Source organism: Lonchura striata, chromosome 36, assembly GCF_050655825.1.
Source record: "Lonchura striata isolate lonStrDom1 chromosome 36, ASM5065582v1, whole genome shotgun sequence".
Lineage (NCBI taxonomy): Eukaryota > Metazoa > Chordata > Aves > Passeriformes > Estrildidae > Lonchura > Lonchura striata.
Window position 1 is genome coordinate 6,206,148 of NC_140738.1, and position 19,368 is coordinate 6,225,515.

Here is a 19,368-nt window from a genome sequence, read left to right on the forward strand (position 1 = left end):
TGCTGTGTCCAGTTCTGGACCCCTAATTTAGGAAGCCTCTTCAATTTATGGAGAGGCTGGACTGTATGCAGAGAAGGGCAAGAAGGTTGGTGAGGGGTCTGGAACACAAGTGCTGTGAGGAGTGGCTGAGGGAGCCAGGGTTGTTGATCCTGGTGAAGAGGAGGCTCAGAAGAGACAAGACAGTGTCAGGGCACAGGTTGGACTTGATGACCTCCAAGGTCTTTTCCAACCTTACGGATTCTGTGATTCCCTGAAACCACCCTTGCAGCAGTTGCAGGAGGAGCCCTGGGCCTCCTCTTCAGAAGCTCCACCAGTCCAGGTCCCTCAGCTTCTCCTCACAGCCTCAAAGCCCATCCTGTCAGTCCTGCAGAGCCTCTACAGCTCCTCCTCACTGCCCAGAGCAGGGAGCCCCACAGCCAGACACAGCAGCCCAGATGTGCCCCCCTGGCCTGGGGTGCCTCTGGCAAGGCAGCAGCACCAGGCACTGCAGGAGCCTGCAGACAATTCCTGCAGCACTTGTGGGATGATCCTGCTCCCCAAGGGACGTTCCCATGGTGCCAAGTCAGGAACTGCAATGGGGAGTGGGGCCAGAGAGGAAAGGGCAAACAGGGATGGGCTGTGTGCAGGGGAGGGAACAGGGGTGTGCAAGAGGAAGAAATCTGTGGCAGGAAGAGTAAAGAAATCAAAGGTGAAGCCAAGGAAATGTTCAGGGCAGTTTGGGGATAGCTGCCAGACAGCCCTGGCTCTGAGCAGCAGCGTCTGCAGTGGGACAGGAAACTCCCAGCTGATGGGAACAAACTTTCTGGCTGACTGCAGAGGCCAGGACAAAGCTGAGTGGTTTCCCTGGTGTCCCCCAGCCCTTCCTGGCCCCAGGGGCTGATGGCATTTGTGCTGCCTCAGGTTCATGTCCCCACTGCACCAGCATGGGGGTGCTCCCACCTGCTGTGTGCAATGCAAACAGGGGCTGCTGAGCCAGTGCTGCCATGTCTGTGCCTGCAAGGATGCGGCACCTCTGTGAGCTGGGGCAGAGGCCAGGGCTGCAGAGGGGGGATGTTGTTGGCAGCTCCATGAGGATGCTCTGGGATGCTGCCCTGGGCTGTGCAGCACACTGGGGATGGATTAGCCCCTGCTCTGCTGCTCCTTCCCGTCTCCCCCAGGGCCCTTGCAGAGCACCAGCCGTGCTGTTTGCCCCCAGCCTGCCCACGGCCAGCATGGGGCTGCTCATGGGGGTTTTCTGTGCTGAGCATTGGCCTGGCCGTGTTCTTGAGAGAGTCTGGGCAAGGAGCCTGGAGCCCCCAGGCCCTGGCCTGAGGCGTCAGCGCTGCCCCAGCAGTGCCCATGGCCTGTCCCTGCTGCAGCCCCGGCACTGCCACCCCCAGGACTGTGCCCGGCCCCGAGAGCACTCAGGCCCTGCAGCAACACCAGAGCCACCAGGGCAGCGGGGCAGGGCCACGGGAGCAGCACTGGCAGCACCAAGTGCTGCTGCTCCTGGGCACAGCTGCTGTGCCAGCCCTGATCTGCCCCAGCTCTGCACACAGACATTGCTGCTGCAGCCCCAGAGAAGGCAACCAAAGGGCATCTCTGCAGAAAACTCTGCTGGGAGACACTTTAGTTTCTTTTAAAGCCTTTAAGAGTGCAGCCACTCATGGAAAATGTCTGTGGGCACAGGGAAGGTTTCACAGAGAGAAACAAAATGAGAAATGACACAAAAAATGATACTTTTTTGTGGACAAACTGAAAAACCTAAAACAAGGTGGAAAATAACCTCCATAATGAAATTAATAGGAAGTATCAAAGATTACTTTTATTTAATGTGATTTACAGAAATTTGCCAGCAGTTTAATGCTTCTGAAACCATCCAGTCATCAGTCTCCTCACTGCAGCCTTGAGTTCCTGGTTCCTCAGGCTGTAGATGAGGGGGTTCAGGGCTGGAGGCACCACTGAGTACAGAACTGACAGGGCCAGATCCAGCGATGGGGAGGAGATGGTGGGCGGCCTCAGGTAGGCAACTGTGCCAGTGCTAAAGAACAAGGAGACCACAGCCAGGTGAGGCAGGCAAGTGGAAAAGGCTTGTGCCGTCCCTGCTCAGAGGGGATCCTCAGCACGGCCCTGAAGATCTGCACATAGGAGAAAACAATGAACACAAAACAACCAAATAAGAAAACAGCACTAAAAGCAAGGAGTCCAAGTTCCCCTAGGTAGGACTTTGAGCATGAGATATTGAGGATCTGTGGGATTTCACAGAAGAACTGGCCCAGGGCATTGCCATGGCACAGGGGCAGGGAAAATGTATTGACTGTGTGCAACAGTGAATAGAGAAAGCCACTGGCCCAGGCAGCTGCTGCCATGTGGGCACAAGCTCTGCTGCCCAGGAGGGTCCCGTAGTGCAGGGGTTTGCAGATGGACACGTAGCAGTCGTAGCACATGATGGTCAGGAGGGAAATCTCTGTTACTGCACAGAATAGAAAGAAAAAGAGCTGTGCAGCACATCCTGTGTAGGAGATGGTGGTGGTGTCCCAGAGGGAATTGTGCATGGCTTTGGGGACAGTGGTGCAGATGGAGCCCAGGTCGCTGAGGGCCAGGTTGAGCAGGAAGAAGAACATGGGCGTGTGCAGGTGGTGGCCGCAGGCTACGGCGCTGATGATGAGGCCGTTGCCCAGGAGGGCAGCCAGGGAGATGCCCAGGAAGAGGCAGAAGTGCAGGAGCTGCAGCTGCCGCGTGTCTGCCAGTGCCAGCAGGAGGAAGTGGCTGATGGAGCTGCTGTTGGACATTTGCTGTGGCTGCACATGGGCACCTGTTCATGGAGAAAGGACAGGGACAAGTCAGGACAGGCTGCTTGGAGCCAATCCTGGGCCATTCCCTGCAGCCTGTTCTGCTGGAACTCACCCACCCTTGTTCCTGCTCTGGGAAAACCTTCACCCAGGTCCCTGCCTGAGCTCCAGCTGTGCTGGCTGAGTGTGCCAGGAGCAGCCAGGCCTGTGCGTGGGGGCTCTGGAGGAGCCATCCCTGCCCTGCTGCCCTGGGTTTGTGGCCCTGTGGCAGAGGGACAAGGCTGGATATTCAGGATTTGTCAGGGCAATCACTCCTATTGAAGAAAGGCTTGACACCATCTGCACTCCCAGACCTAAAGGAGGGCAAGAGTTGGTTTTAGGAGTTGTTTTCCTACCCACACATCATTCTTGGCTCTCTGAGGTCAGAAATCCCCAGCAGTCCTGCTGCACTAGAGTTTGCCACTGAGAGATGTGAGAGGCAAAGGATTCCCTGTGGCTGAGGGAAGGTGAGGGGCTGGATGGGCTTGTTCCCCCAGCACTGCTCTGCTCAGCCCCCTCTGCTTCCCTGAGCATCTCCCTGGGCCTGGACATCCCCTCCTGAGAGGTGCCTTGTCCCTGCCAGCGCGCACAGAGCCCATCCCACCCTGTGTGCCCTCGGCCCGGCCCTACAGAAACCTGCCTGTGTGCAGGGCCCTGGCTGGGGCAGGCTCTGTGTGCAGCTGGGCAAGGGCAGCTCAGGAGAGCCCTGCTGGGCCCTACAGAGGTGATGCTGCTGCTGCCCAGGGCTGAGGAGTGGCTGAAGGCCCTTTGGGAGGCTCCCAGCAGAGACACTGACCAGCCAAAGTCACAGTTCTGGAGTCTCTGTAAATGTTCAAACATTCCTTTGATGATCCTGTGTGTCCCTTTCAACTCAGAATGTTCTGTGATTCTGGGACTACAAGTCCTGTTCTGCTTCTCTCATTCCCCTGTTGTCTATAATCAAAAGAGAAAAAAAGAACCCTTGCAACAGTGTTAGAACAGTAAAGTAAAATCCAGACCTTTATTGGAAGCTTCCAGGTGTCCCAGTGGGGATGAGGCACACCCAGCCCCTGATTTCAACAATTTGTTAATGTTGATTATTTAGGATATTGAACAGGAACATCCAATGGGAGATTCAGTACCCAGTTACACACCCCTGGCTCAACCCACTGGAATAAGTCCAGGGCCTTCTTTGTCCCAGTTTTTCTTATCACTGCTCACATTCAAAACCCAAAATACTCTTCTTGTGGGTTCTTTCTCTGATAAAAAGATTATATAGCACTTGAAAAATGTATTTAGACAGGTTATAGTTCTAAAATCTAAGATAAGGTAAGGAAACATACTAGAGTTAATTAAGGATCATAAATACATTAAATATATAATAGTAGTTAAAAAGAGTTATTTAAGAGTTTAATAGAGTTAGTTAAGGATTATAATTTTAAAACTACGTAACAGTAATTTACAGAACTGTGAATATATGAAAAATATATAAAAAGCAAAAATATTTTTATCATTATCACAACTTCACCATCTTTCTCCAAGCAGAAAATTGAAAACACTCTCAGGAAAGCTCCTGACCTTTACAGCAAACCCAGCCTTACCTTCTTTGGGAAGTGCCCTCTGGAGCTGGTCTGGAGCTGGAGCAGCCCTGCCCCAGCCAGCCCCTCTCAGCAGCAGCACCTGCCCTGCTCAGGGTGGCTCCTTCCCCCCACAGCTCCTGGCCAGCGCTGGGAGCAGCTCCAGGGCCGGCTGAGAGCTGTCCCTGGCAGGCAGCAGAGTCCCTGGCCCAGCACAGCGCCCTGGGCTGCAGGACCCTGCTCTGCAGGACAGCCCTGGGCACCCCTGGCTGCTCTGCACAGGAGATGAGCAGAGAATGCACTCACAGGCTCTGTGGGCATTGGGATGTTCCAGCTTTAGGAGATCTCTCCAGGAGCTGCAGCTGCATTGTCCTGCAGCCAGAGGTTCCTGTGCCAAGGGCTGGCAGTGATTCTGCCCCAGGCACTTCTCAGCCCCTTCCCAGCCCTGACTGATTGAAGCTCTCTGTGCCTCTGTGCTGTGCCCGGGCTGGCTGCAGGCAGTGCCCCAGCCCTGCTGGGCTGGCAGAAGAGCTGCTCAGCAAGAGAAATGTGCTTTTGAAGCTCTGCTTGATTACCAGGATCACCCTCTGTGCCAGGAGCCCGGCCCAGCTCAGCAGCACAGACACAGCACAAGGACTTTAATGACCCTCTGGGGCTTTGTGCTCAGCCCTGAACATCAGGCCCTGAGAGGGAGCTGCAGAAACCTCTGGAGAACTCCATGTCAGAATCCAACTCTAAAGTTTCTTGGACTTTTAATGGGTCCCACTGAGGGACACGACTGAGAAAGTGTCCCCAGGCCCCAGGCAGAGCAGAGAACTGGAGGCACTGATGCCAGGTGGGGACATAGAGAAGCCAAGTCTTGGTGCCCTGAGGCACCGCAGGGTCTGTGCCACCAAGGGCTGTGAGGAGACACCTTGTCCTGAGGCCCTGGGGCCTCCTGGCACAGCCCCAGCCAGGCTGGGCACTGTCAGTCCCTGGTCCTGCCCTCAGCATCCCCCCCTAGCCCACATCCCAGTGGCCTCAAGGATCTGCTGGAAGGAGTCCCTGGGGAGCCTTGGTCAGGAATGGCCCTGTGGGCTCCTTCATGCTTCCAGGGACTGCAGGTTTTTTAAAGGACTTTGGCTTTTGCTTTTGCCTTGCAGTCTCTGAGAGCTTTGTGCAATCCTGGCTTCCAATTATCTGCTGTAATTAGTCCCTGGAGAGGCTTTGTCAGTAACAACACTCAGTGGGGCTCATTAATGCTTCAAGGTACTCAGTTCTTTTAAGGTACTTGGTGTTTCACTTTTGTTACAGACTTTGTGAGAAGTTTGTGGAATCATGGCCCCAATTATCTGCTTTAATGAGTCCTGTGAGAGCTTTGTACTGACACTCAGTGGGGTTCATTAATACTCTGAGATACTCAACTTTTGTGAGGGTCTTTGAATTCTTCTTCCAAAACTGAGAGGTTTTTGTGCCATTTTGAGTGTCTGAGAGGTTTTTGTGCCATCCTGGCCTCCAGTTCACTCCTCCAAGGAGTCCATCAGGAACCGTTGTTGGGGATGGATCTCAGTGGGTCCCATTAATACCTCGAGAAACTTTGGGGTTTTTTTCTGACTTTTGCCTCCTGGAAAGGTTTGTGCAATCTCCTCTCAGGCCCTGAGGTTCCAGGGCTCAGCTCCAAATGCACCACGGGGCTCATTAGGATCAAGCAAGTCCTGACAAACCATGGCTGTGCCTCGATTTCCCTCTTGTCTGGGGCAGTTCATCAGGAAGATTTCTATGGTGGTTTCCGTTTGCCTATTTGATATTTCTTGGTCAACGCATCAATTAGTGTGGTGGGTTCAGTGCTGGCTAATTACCAGTGCACTCACTAGAATATACTTACTCATTTCCTGCTGTGAGATAGGATTAGGAGAAAGGAAAAGTGGGCTCAAAACTTTAAAAGAGTGTAAAGAAAAGTTTATTAACAGTAACTAAATGAAAGAGTAATAAGAATATGAACAAAACTTTCAGATCACATCCTCTCTCCATACAACCTGACAATGTAGAGACAAAACCTGAAATTTTCAAGTCAGTTTACCACCTCTAGAATATTCTAATCTTTCTTCAGTTCACATCAGGAGAGAAGTACCTCTTGTTAATGTTATGGAGAATTCTCCACAAGAAAACATTTATCTCATGGCTTTTCATTTCCATGAATAGCCACTGCCTGGAAAAATCTTCAATTGTGAAGTCCCTCCCATGTTTTCACAGCTTTTCCCACAGCTGTGTTTAGCGGCCATGCCAACTTATGGGGTATTAGTTTCAAGATGAGCTGTTTAAGAGCAAAGTATCTCTTCATCTATTTATGAAATCATCTTAATCTCTGGGAACAGACGCCTTCTTTTCTCCCTGAGGGCACAGGGTCTCATCACTCTTCTCTCTTTCAATGTTCAGACTTCTCATGAGATCACAGCTACTTCAACATTTCCCTACTTTAGCATGGAGGCCTTTGCTGAAACAAGTCATCTCCTCATACTTTTCAATGCCTTATAGGGAAAAAGATTGTCTGATGTATCAATGACATCCTTCTCCACAGCTTTAGCAGAGGATTTCAGCCCCAAGATCAAGGCATCTCCTCATCCCTCCCATCTGGGACTCAACTTCCTCTTCCCTGCCCTCGGTGTGTCCATGTTGCTCCTCTGTGTGCCTGCCCTGTGTCCTTTTCTCTCACTGGAGGGAGGATGGCAGTACTGGCAGAGTCAATATCTGCCCAGGGCTGCAGATGGTTCTGTGAGCCTGGCCGGGCTCATTGGCCAATTCTAAATTTGGCCATGGTTCCTGGATATGAAGACCAGTTCTTTTCCATAGCAATGAAGGAACAGAGCGCCATTGTTTAAGGGACAGACAAGAGGTGAACACCAGATGCAAAGGCCAGCCAGTGATGCCAGATTCTTTTTGAAGAGATACCCTTACAAATAGGAAATTTTTTAGGGTGAGTACCAATTTTGGCAATGGACATCTGAAATAACAGACTTTTTTTCCATACAGAGGAGTGTTCCAGAAGCTGATGAAAGGCAGCCCTTGACATCCCAAGATCAGCCAGACCTGTCAGGTGGCCCCTGGGAGGACAAGCCAGCCAGACCTGGTCCATGTTCCCTCGCTTCCATGGGGCCCCACAGTGTCCCAATGGTCCCTTGATTCCAGGAGGCCCTGAGGTGTCACAATGCCCCCTTAGTGACTCGGGGCCCTGAAGGGTCGGAATGGTCTCCATGGTTCCATCAGGCCCCACAGAGTCATAATGGTCTCTGGGTCCATGAAGCCCCGCGGTGTCACCATGGCCCCTTGGTTCCATGGGCTCCAGTGGTGCCACAATGATCCCCTTGGTTCCATGAGGTGCCCACAGTGTCACAGTGATCTCCATGGGAAGGTAAGAACCGAGCCCCAGTGCTGCAGGGGCAGCCACCAGAGGCCAAGGGCAGCCAGACTTGATGGTACTGGCAGATTTTGGCTGGGAGCAACCCTTGGATCTAGGGAATTTTAGAAGTGGGATCCCAGTTTCAGATATGGACATCTGGAGAAGTACAGGTTTTTCCATAGGAAGGAAAGCACAAACCCAGTGTTTCAAAGGCAGAAGAAGAAAGAGGTAGCTCCTGGGAGGCTGAGACAGCCAGACCTGTTCTTCCTGGCAGCTTTTGTCATGGAGGAATCATTGCATACATGGAATTTGGGAGGAGATATCGCAATTTTGACCACGGACACCTTGAGTAGAAGGACAATTCTTTTCATTGGAAAGAATGCACCAAGCCCTAGGGTTTCAAAAGCAGATGAGAGGCAGCTCCCAAGAGGCCAAGGGCAGCCAGACCTGTCTGTCCTGGCAGCTTTCACTTGGGATCTATCCTTGGATGTACAGAGTCTTGGAGGAGGAATCCCAGTTTTGGCCATGGCCCATGGAGGAGAAGGAGAGTTCTCTCCCATAGGAAGGAAAGCCCAGAGCCCCAGTGCCTCAGGGCAGGTGAGAAGCAGCCCTGGACATGCCAAGGTGGTCAGGTGGTCCCCAGGAGGCCCAGACAGCCAGACCTGGTCCATGTTCCCTTGGTTTGGTGGTGATGCCTTGAGAGGCTGCCTAGAACAGAGCTAGGCAGTGTTAAAGGAATAAAGCAGGTATTCATTAAAAGGCCTTCAAGGGATATATCTTGGGCAGTACAAGAGCCTGGCCCTGGCTCCATCCTAAATGGAGTCCAGGTCACGAGTTTTACACTGGGACAAACAGGGGGATTTGGTCTGGCAGGATGTGTAAAACAATCTCCTGTAATATCTACTTGTTCTCACACAGAGCACTTGGCTGCAGGGACACATTCCCATCGTTCCTGCCCAGGTTTCAGGATTCAAACACTGCTGTCCTTCCCAGGAGCTGTTTTTCAGCTCCCTTGGGAGGCCTTTTGGCCTCTGGACCCACACTCTGGCTCCATTATTAGCACTGCTGGATCCAAACCCTTTATCTCCACCAACAGTAGTGATTTCAGGTGGATATCCTTTTTTCCCCAATTGTTTTAAACACTAAAAGTGTCAATAATTGTGCTACCCTGACATGGGTTTGAATAATGCAATGTTGTTCACTATCCTTTAACCAAATTACTTCATTTTCCCCTTGATAATCTGCATCAGTTCCTCCTCCCATGACATGAGCACTTTGCAAGGCCAAGCTCCAGTGAGCAGTTACCAAACCAAAGTGTCCTGGAGGAATCTGGATTCCTGTTCCTGTATTGTGAACTCTAATTTGCTTCTGATTTATCCTATACTAATTCCAGTGCATGAAGGTCCAGCCCTGCAGCCTCTGGGCTGGCCCTGCCAGGGCCATCACACCCAGAACAATTTCCCAGGCAGTCCCAGTCTCACTGTCCAGGGCTGTATTTGCACATTGGGAGCAGCCATGCACAGCCAGGGGGTTTCCATTTCCCCAGGGGCCATTGTTAAGGGCATGGAGCACATCTGGAGATGGGTTCTCCATGGGGACAGGTTCCCAGGAATCATTCTTTAACTGCTCTTTTAACAACCCATTCTCCGCCTCCTCCTCCTCGTCCTCCTTCTCTTCCTCCTCCTCTTCTTCCTGCTACTGGTCTTCTTCTTCCTCCTTGTCCTCTTGCTCCTCCTTGTCCTCCTCCTCCATTTACTTGTCCTCCTACTCCCCTTCCTCCTCCTTGCCCTGCTCATCCTTATCCTCCTCCTCCTCATCGTCCTCCTCCACACCCTCATTCTCATCCTCTTCCTCCTCCTATTCCTCCTCATCCTGCTTGTCCTCCTCATCCTCGTCCTTTTCCTTATCCTTATCCTCATCCTCATCCTCCTCCTCATCCTCCTCCTCATCCTCCTCCTCCTTATCTTCCACATCCTTATCCTTCTCCTCCTCATTGTCCTCCTCCTCATCCTCCTCTGAGTGTGGTTCTCAAGAGTCAATGACTCTAGGATTCCAGAACCTGGAACTCCGGGATTCCATGGCTCTGTGACCCCATGGATGGATTCAGGACTGTCTCCAAGGCCACGAGGGAACGTTGGTGCCAGCGGGAGGGGCTGCAGTGCAGGGGCACCAACAGCTGAGAGGCGACTGCAGCTGCTGCTGCTGCTGCTGCTGCTGCTGCTGCTGCTTGTGGGGGTGCTGCTGGCAGGGGCAGGGCCCTGGTGTGGCTGAGCATTGCCATCTCAGCCTGTGAGCTCCTGGGAGCTCAGGACAGAGCCAGGACTGACCCAGGTTGGCACTGCACTTGAGGACAGACACAGAGAATGGAAAGTGCCCACATAGTGGTTCTGTGCAGGTCTGTGGGAAGGATGAGGGAGGGAGGATGAATCCCCTGCCCAAGGCTGCCAAGGGAAGGCTTTGGGAGGGAAAGCAAGCCTTGACCTGACACTAAGCCCTTCAAGGGCCCAGTTGCCCATGCTGAGCAGGATTTCATCAGGCTTTGTCTCAAGGCAGTGGCAGGGTCAGAAGTGGTGGGAGCAGCTGGAAAGCAGGGCCCTGTATTCCCTCCCCCCAGCCCATTTGGGAACATCTGGGCAAGGTCTCCATTGTCTGCCTGCAGCCAGCTTGGGAGGCCCTTCCTCTCCTCCTCCTGTTTGGGGGACTGTGCTTGGTTTCTTCTGCCATCTGCAATGCTGAGCTTCTCTCTCCTCAAACCTGGCTGCTCAGGTTTGTGTCCCTGTGTCTCGCACCTTCCTCCTCTTCCTCCTCACCACGTGCTCATGGAGCCTCTTTGGGCAGCTGGACTGGAACTGGCAGCAGCAGGCGAGCCCTGAGGAGCACCTCTGGCCTCCAGCCTTTCTGCAGGGCTGGCCAGAGCCTTCCTGCCAGGGGCGAGCCTCTTTCCTGTCTCTTCCCGAGGCAATATAGTCTGGATCTTGGCTCTGTCCTCCTTTCTTTCTCTTTCAGGGAAGGATCAGCCATGGCTGAAGGAATCTTCCAGAGGTACCTGGTGCTGATGGCCATTGTCAGCATCAACCAGCCTTCTGGAAAGAATGGGATTTCTCCTGAGGATGATAAAGGAATTGTCCAGAGGATGAAGGAGCAGGAGGTAATCCTTTGGCAGCACCAGCTGCACTTGGAGGAGGAAACTGCAGACCTGGAAGTCAGACAGGAGTGTCTGGCATGGCCTCCATGGGAACTGGAGGAAAGATCCAATGGCACACATGCACGGTGGTTTGCTTGGCTGTCCCTGCCACTCTGGAGGCAGCATAGGAATGGAGCCAGAGGGGAGCACAGAGAAGAAAAGACTGACCCGGGACTCCTGGGGAAAGCCTGGAAAGGAGTGGCCTTCCTGACAAAGCCCTTGTGCTGCTCAGGGCCATTTGCATCTCCATGGGCAGAACTGGAGGATATCTTCCAGCATTTGTGGATAGACTTGTTGAATTACCTCTTCAATTGCTTCATTCCTGTAAGACAAACTTGGTGCTTGAAATTCCTTAAGTTCCTTAGGTTAAGAATGTCCTTATTTCTCTGTAATGATTGTTAAATATACTGTATTGATTGCTATAATCTCTGTATTGATTGTTAGAAATACTCTATTGATTTTTAGAAATACGCTTTCTATTGATTGTTAGAAATACTCTCTGTATTGATTAGTTAGATATACCCTATATTGTTAGAAATACTCTGTACTGATTATTAAAAATACTCTGTTTTGATTGCTATCATCTCTGTATTGGCTGTTATACTCTGTATTGATTGTTAGAAATAATTTCTGTATTGATTATTTGAAATACTCTCTGTATTCAATGTTATAAATACCAAACTTCCATTAATAAGATAGATTTAAGCAAAGGAATAAACTTTTCAGAATTGTTTGTTTGCAACCAGATGACTTCCTGTTATCTTTTGCCTCTGGCATTCTCCTTGCACCCTGTGCTCCCCTTACAGGCTGAAATGCAAACACCACAGAAACAGAGACCCTGTGTGCAAAGCACAGCCAGGGGTGTGTGCTCCTCTGAAGGGACAGACATTTAGGGGAGGATGTTTCAGAAGGAGGCTGTGGACATTGTGGCTGGAAAGCAGGGAAGGAACAGTTTGGCAGGAGCTTTCCTTCAGCAGGAGGGGAGCACACAGAGGAGTTTGTGTCAAGTGGAGTCTGACACTGCCATCCAGTGCTGGCAAGAAGGGTGGAGCAGAGAAGCTGAGAAAAGGGCCTCAGCATGTTTAGTGATGATGTCTGGACTTCAGTGATGGGGACAAAGCCTTCCTAAACTGAACATTAAATCTCAAACCCATAGCATTTTGGGAAGGAATGTTACTTTCCTCACAGTATCAATATATTTTCCTACCCTCTTCAGGTAAGAAAGGATTTCAATCCTTGTCTGCATTAATGGATGCTGGAATTCCTAGTGCTTCCTTCAGACTTCCAGGGATTGGAGGGTGCACTGTGGGCTGTGAGGAAACTCTTCCCAGGCATGGTCTGTGGGAACTCAAAATGTCTCTCAGACATTTTTAGAGGTTCCAGGCCGTGGTCAGACGCAGTCTGGACCCCGGCAGGCAGCTGGATTTAGCTGTGATTTCAAGTTTGAACCATGGAATGAATTACCAGCTTTGAAGGTGGAACAAGCAGTCACAAAGTGCTAGATAGTATAGTAAATGTAGTCACAAAGTAGAGGGAAATATTTTTTGGTAGTGCACAGGGGGGTTTTAGTGCATGTACAGGGGGGTTTTTACTTTTTACATGGGGGTGAGAAGTTCTAAGATGGAGGAAAGTGGGCTGAACCCATCCTTCTTCTTTCTTCTTCCTTACCTCCATGTTCTTGGTGATGTTGGCACTCACAGATTGGTTTAGAATAGAAAAACACTTGGCAACGTAGGTAGTAGGTATTGGGGAATAATTGTAAACATGTTATACGTAATATATCTTATAAAAAATAGCAGCAGCCCTAGGCAGAGAGAGAGAAGAAGAAGACACCGGACAGTCAGGGTGTCAGGAGTGTGTGCTTCTCTGCATGGGCTGCTGACCAAAGGGCTGCAGCCTGAGAACCTAATCTGTTAGATAACTAGCAATAAACCATCTTGAGACCGAACAAGAAGAGGCTGCAGAGTTTTTCTTTGGGAACACGGGTTGGAAGAGAAGCTTTACCACCATATGAGACCCCAAACCAAACCCGGGGTTCTCACATCTGGTTCCCTGGCTGGGCACCAGCAAGAAGACCGAAAAGAAACATCAAACAACCTCCAACCTGCATCAGCGGAGAAGAAAAAAAGAGAAGAGGAGAGCACACACTCACCGTAAATTCCAAGAAGAGAGGGAGCGGATAGCTCGAGATAAGAACCTGACCTTCACTGAAACAACTCGCCTCGCAGACTTTCCAGGGAGGAGATGACCCAGAAGCGCACCTGGGATCTCTCACCTGTGACCTGCTGGACGGTGATCAGTGCCATCTCCGGACTCACCTCGAGCCGACACAGCTTTTGGTGAGAACGGTCAAAATTAAGAACATGGTGGGGGAATTCTCCCAAGAGGAAAAAGAAATAGTATCTGCCTTCCAGGGCATCATCTCTGCCCATCCGGTGGAGATTGCTCAAAAGGAGCTGAAAGATTTATTATTATGGGTGAGGTGTAACTTCCCACACTCAGATCCAGATTTATTGTATAAGCCAAATTTTTGGCAGGAAATTAATAAGCAATTATATTATCAGGCTATAAAAAATAATAAGCTTGCCGCAAAACTTTTATCTTCAGCAAGAACAGTTTTAGAGTCACTATCACAAAGCGGCAGCTCAAGCCAGGCAGCTACGGCTCCTGGGGACAAACAGGGTGGGGGAAAGTCTGGCCAGCAGCTTGGGACAGCCCCACTCAACACAGACACGGGACAGGCGGGATTGCTTCCTGTGGAAAATCAGGGAGATGATACCCCATCTCATCCCGTGTCCCCGGGTTCACAGTATTCCTCAGTTTTCCAAGAGTTCCCAAGCTCCTCCAACACCCAGTTTCCCCAGACGGAGGCAAGCGAGCCAGGCACAGCCGCGACCCTCAGTGGGAGGAAGGCATTGCCCGAGTCCAAACCCACGCTGGGGCGGCAGCGGCGGCGGCAGCAGCTCCGGTGGGGGAGGATGCGAACGTGAGTGCAGAGCAGGGGGAGGAGGGAGAGGAAAGCGCCTCCACATCTGCGCAGGCTGGGAGTTCAAAACAGCCCGCGCAGAAGGCGAGGCCGGGGGGAGCGGCGGGGGCGGGACGGATCGGGGCGAAAGCGGGGGGTGCGAGTGCGGCGGTGGTACGCTCGGAGCGCCCGGTGACACGTTCAATGTCGAGAAGCCGTGAGGCCGCAGAAGCAGCTGCCCAAAGGGTGCGGGAACTTGGCTTCCTGACCGCGGCAGCCAGGGCTGCTGAGGAAGCGGCAGAGGGACAGCAGGAGGCGTTCCTCACTGCAGCTCAGGCGGTGGGCACGTGTGTGAAGGTCGAGCAAAACCCGACAGCCACGGGTGGAGGGGATTTCTCACATTTCGAACGCGCGGGATGGGCACAGACGGGGTGGAGCCGGCGTGCGCAGGCTGTGGGTGCTGGCATAGAGCCAGGAGACGGGCAAAGTGAGACGGAGACATTGGGGCCAGAATGGGAACAGGAAGGTGGATACGTCAGTCTAGGGGGGGACGGCAGTGGCTCTGATTCGGAGGCGGTGCGGGGTGGAGCGAGGCCAAAGCATAGCCAGGGTCGGAGCAGGAGCGTTCACTCCCCTGAGGTGACGCAGGCAGGGATGGGGCGTGGCCAGGAGGTAAACATTCCTCAGGGCACGGCTCCATCACAGTTCCCATGGCAACAGACAGCTCAAGCCCACGGCCAATCCCTGTCAGCTTCAGACATGGCCAAATTAGAACAGTTATTGCAACGAGAGTCAGTTACACCGACTGCAGGGATCGCAAACATGAATCAGTTATTAGGAGAAATGCTCAAAGGTTTATCGGGAATTAGTGCGGGATTTGCAAATGTAAATCAGTTGACAGAAGAGATGCTCAAATGTTTATCGAAGTGCAGATTGAAGAGCAGAGTGCGGTTCCGACCTCAGCTGGTCAGGCGGCAGCGCCATCTAGCGGCGGAACCACAACATTGCAACAGGCGGCACAGAACTTGTCCGGTCAAGGCACTGCGCCACCCAGTGGTGGGACTGTGACATTGCAGGACTTTTTTCCAGTCTCTTATAAGAAAAACTCCAGGGTGAAAAAGGTCACATCTGCACGGCAGCTGGAACCTCCACTGACACCGGAACAGTGCGGGACTCAGGACACTTCTGCTGAGGCGCAGCAACAGGGGGAAACGATACACATCACTGCTTCGGAGGGTGTTCCAGCTTGGACAATTCCAAAATCAAGGTCTGCCACACTTTCAGAGCAGGGAGAGTCAATTTTAATATCAAAGGGGGTTGTTGAATTTCTTTTATGATATTTAAGCACAGCCTTAGAGTCACAGCCAGAACTGTTGGTTCATCTTCCAAAAATTTTCCAAATAATGCAAGGCAGTCGTGTGTTCTCCTCCACAGCAGATGCTTCACTTTTCTCCAGAGACTTCCAGCCTTCATCTTCGCAGATGCTGCAGACGCCGTTGGTATCGGTGAGTGCTGCTGCACCAGAACTGCAGCCACAGCAGATGACTCCACTCTACAGGCAAGTACCCACTGAATTTACAGCTTTGCAGAGCGCAGAAGTGGACTGGCAAGACATTCGAGCAGAGTTGGAGAAAGAGAAAGGTTTATTGCAGGGCTCGGGAAATATAATGATGCCGGTGAACTATGACGCTCAGGGCCAAAACCCGAGATGGGAACGCCTGGACCGTGGAGCAATCAAAGATTTAGCTAAGGCCATTTGGGACAATGGGTTGTCATCACCATATTTCAAGCAAATGTTAAAAAGTATTTTTGGAATGTATGACTTAACACCGTATGATCTTAAATATCTTGCGACATCAGTTCTTACAGACACCCAAGCTCTTGTGTGGCAGAAGGCGTGGAGGAGATCCCTGGAGGAGCTGAGAGCCAGATACCAGGGCGGGCCGAATGCGAACCTCACCATGGCGCAGCTTGCTGGTGATCCTCCTGAGGACGATCCAACTCAACAGGCGGTGAGGCTCCTGTGTCACGTGCTCAGCAACATCAAAGAGGCAGCATGGAGGGCAATTCTTCAGATTGCTCCAGCGGGGGTCCAGGACACCATCTACACCGAGATCAAACAAGGTCCTGCAGAGCCGTTTTCTTCATTCATGGATCATCTTTCTCAGGTGGTGGAGCGGCAGGTGACTGAGGAGGGAGCGAAACCACACCTGGTCAAAAGCCTCGCGTTCTCCAATGCCAATCCGGAGTGCAGACGGATCATCAGCATGATGCCTCACCAGGCCACCTTGGCAGACATGATCGAGGCGTGCAGCAAGGTGGGGACACCACAACATGTTGCTTCCATCATGGAGGAACACTTGGGGGATCTAATTGAAAAACATGTTAGGGAAGCTCTTGCAAATTATACAAAGGGCAATCCTAATGCAGAAAGACGGTGCTTTGGGTGTGGGGCACAAGGACATATTAAAAGGAACTGCCCACAACTTTCAAAGCCCAACAAACCACCAGACCTTTGCCCTCGATGCAGGAGAGGGAAACATCTCACAAGTGAGTGTCACTCACAAACAGATGTGGATGGGAAACTTCTTCCGATTCCGGGAAACGGGAAAAAGCGCGAATCAACGCCAGCGTGCTCAGACACAAATCCTGGCAGTGACACAGAACCAGCAGGAACAATCCTCGGGGAGCAACAAACAGAACCCCTCGGCAGAGCAATCTCCAAAATCCCCAGCGACCCAGACTTGGTACCACCCAGATTCCAATGCATCTTGGCAACCTCCAAGTTGACGTGTCTTTTGGACAATGGCCATGCAGTGATACCTACAGGTGTCACAGGGACTTCTTGGAAAAGACAGGACTTTTTAATAATGGCCAGGGACAGGAGCAGTATCCTTGGACTTGTTGTTTATCCATCTTTGATTTCAGCAAACCATAATGAGGAGTTGATGGTCACGGCAAAAGCCCTGCGACCACCTCTGACAATTCCACAAAACACACTGATTGCTTGAGCTATGGCTCTGCCATCTCACCCAGAAAGGCAAGCCATGCCGGTGTTCAACAAACGTGACTCTTTTCCTGGTGATCAAGCAAAGGTGCATGCATCTTGGGTGAAACATTTGAGCTGGGATCGGCCCATTGTTACTTGTCAGTTGACTTGTAACAAAAAGACAATTGCTATTACAGGGATGCTCGACACAGGAGCGGATGTTAAAGTTATTTCATACATTTTTTGGCCTTGGGAATGGGACTTGGTTGCACCTTTGGGTTCTCTCACAGGCATAGGGGGGAGTTCCCTGTGCATGCAGAGTGAGAACGCAATTGTTGTCACAGGTCCGGGAGAAAAAGACAGCAGTTATCCATCCTTTCATCGTGCAAAAGCCCATCACGGTATGGGGAAGGGACCTTTTGGCACAATGGGGACTGAAATTAGAATTGGATTTTTAACAGGGGTCACTGTGGCACTCTGAAATTGACCTGGAAAACAAATGATCCTGTTTGGGTGGATCAGTGGCCCCTGGAGCGGAAAAAATTGAGTGCATTGAAAAAGTTGTTCCAAGAACAGCTGCAGAAGGGACACATCAAGCCAACAGACAGCCCATGGAATTCCCCAGTGTTTGTCATTTGCAAGAAAACTTCAGGGTCTTGGAGACTGCTTCATGATCTCAGGAAAATCAACGAGGTCAGCAGGACATGGGGCCACTGCAGCTTGGGCTTCCATCTCTCTCGATGATCCAGAGGGACTGGTCGCTTGTGATCATTGATCTCAAGGACTGTTTTTTCAGCATTCCACTTCATCCAGATGATGCTCCATGCTTTGCATTTTCTGTCCCAAGCATCAACAGAGAAGAACCTTTGCAGAGATACCACTGGACGGTTCTTCCTCAGGGACTCAAAAATTCTCCAAGCATTTGCCAATGGTACGTGGCCCAAGCTTTGCATCCAGCACGAGAAAAACATCCAAAACCTAAAATTATCCATTATATGGATGATTTGCTCATTGCAGCACCAACAAAACAGGAGGTGCAAGAGGTTCGTGACTGTGTGATTGCGCAGGTGCAAAAATCAGGACTGGAAATTAGTACACCAAAAATACAGGAAATTGCACCTTGGAAATACCTGGGATGGAAGATCACAAAACAAACAATAAGGCCACAGAAACTGAAAGTCAACACAAAGGTCACAAATCTCCAGGACTTGCAACAGCTTTTGGGGGAGATCAACTGGATGAGACCGATCCTGGGAATCACCAATGATGACATCTCGTCGTTGCTCGACCTTTTGAGAGGGGACAATAACATCAAATCTCCCAGAACTCTGACGCCTGAAGCAAAAAGAGACCTTGAAAAGATCACAGACATGATTCAGCAGAGACAAGCAAATCGCTTTGTAGAATCATTGCCTTTTCATTTAGCGGTGTTGGGGGAAATGGCACAGTTATATGGGTTGATTTTTCAATGGGATTTGTCTCAAATGGACCCTCTTTTGTTGATAGAGTGAGTTTTTTTAGCTTACAGGCCCTCAAAAACAATTCTCACAGATCTAGAAATGGTAGCACAGATTATTATTAAGGCGAGAACCAGGTTGCTGACAATGTCAGGCAGAGATTTCTCAGTTATTCATGCTCCTTTGAAAAATGTATATTTTGAATGGGCGATGCAGAAATCACAGGATTTTGCAATTGCTTTGTTAGGTTATCCGGGAATTTGTACTGTTCATTTCCCAGCTCACAGGATGCTGAATGCAAAAGTAAGTTTCAGGGAAAAGCCAAAAATAAGCCAGGAACCAGTGGATGGGGTGACAGTGTTCACCGATGGTTCGGGAAAAACTCACAAATCAGTAGTTACATGGCAAAATTCAAAAACAGGGGAGTGGAAATCAGACATAAAAATGGTACAGGGTTCACCACAAATTGTGGAATTGGCAGCAGTGGCCAGGGTTTTTCAATTGTTTCAGGAACCTCTCAATCTGGTCACAGATTCAGCATATGTTGCAAATGTGGTCAAACGGTTAGAGGGATCACTTTTGAAGCACACTGACAATGAAATTTTATATTCATATTTGTCATGCATGAGGACAATTCTGGAAAATAGAGAACATGAATATTTTGTTACACATATCAGGGCACACTCATCACTCCCAGGGTTCTTATCAGAGGGAAATGCTCAAGCAGACAGACTCACAATGACCATATCTCAGACATTGCCGGATATTTTTGAGCAGGCAAAATTGAGCCATGCTTTTTTCCATCAGAATGCACAGGCATTGATGGAATCCTTTTGCCTCTCCAAAAGTCAGGCGAGGGAGATCATCAATGCTTGTCCAGACTGTCAGCTTGTGCAGCCTCCTGCGTCTACAGGAGATGTCAATCCAAGGGGATTGCAGAGTCTTCAGCTCTGGCAAGCTGATGTCACAAAATACCCATCTTTTGGGAGGCTCAAAAATATCCATGTCTCAGTTGACACATTTTCAGGGGC

The 19,368-nt window shown here is 50.8% G+C and overlaps 1 protein-coding gene across 1 annotated transcript in view; it reads right to left on the reverse strand.

The window, feature by feature from the left end:
- Nucleotides 1-1,652: 1,652 nt before the first annotated feature.
- The window catches only part of LOC146764075 (olfactory receptor 14J1-like), a 99,143-nt gene continuing 81,427 nt past the window's right edge, over nucleotides 1,653-19,368 (reverse strand). The window contains exons 3-4 of the mRNA XM_085565610.1: nucleotides 15,110-15,118; nucleotides 1,653-2,009 (exon numbers count right to left, since the gene is read on the reverse strand). Coding sequence (XP_085421736.1) covers nucleotides 1,840-2,009; nucleotides 15,110-15,118 — 179 coding nt within the window. The 3' untranslated portion in view covers nucleotides 1,653-1,839. The remainder of the gene's footprint in view (nucleotides 2,010-15,109; nucleotides 15,119-19,368) is intronic.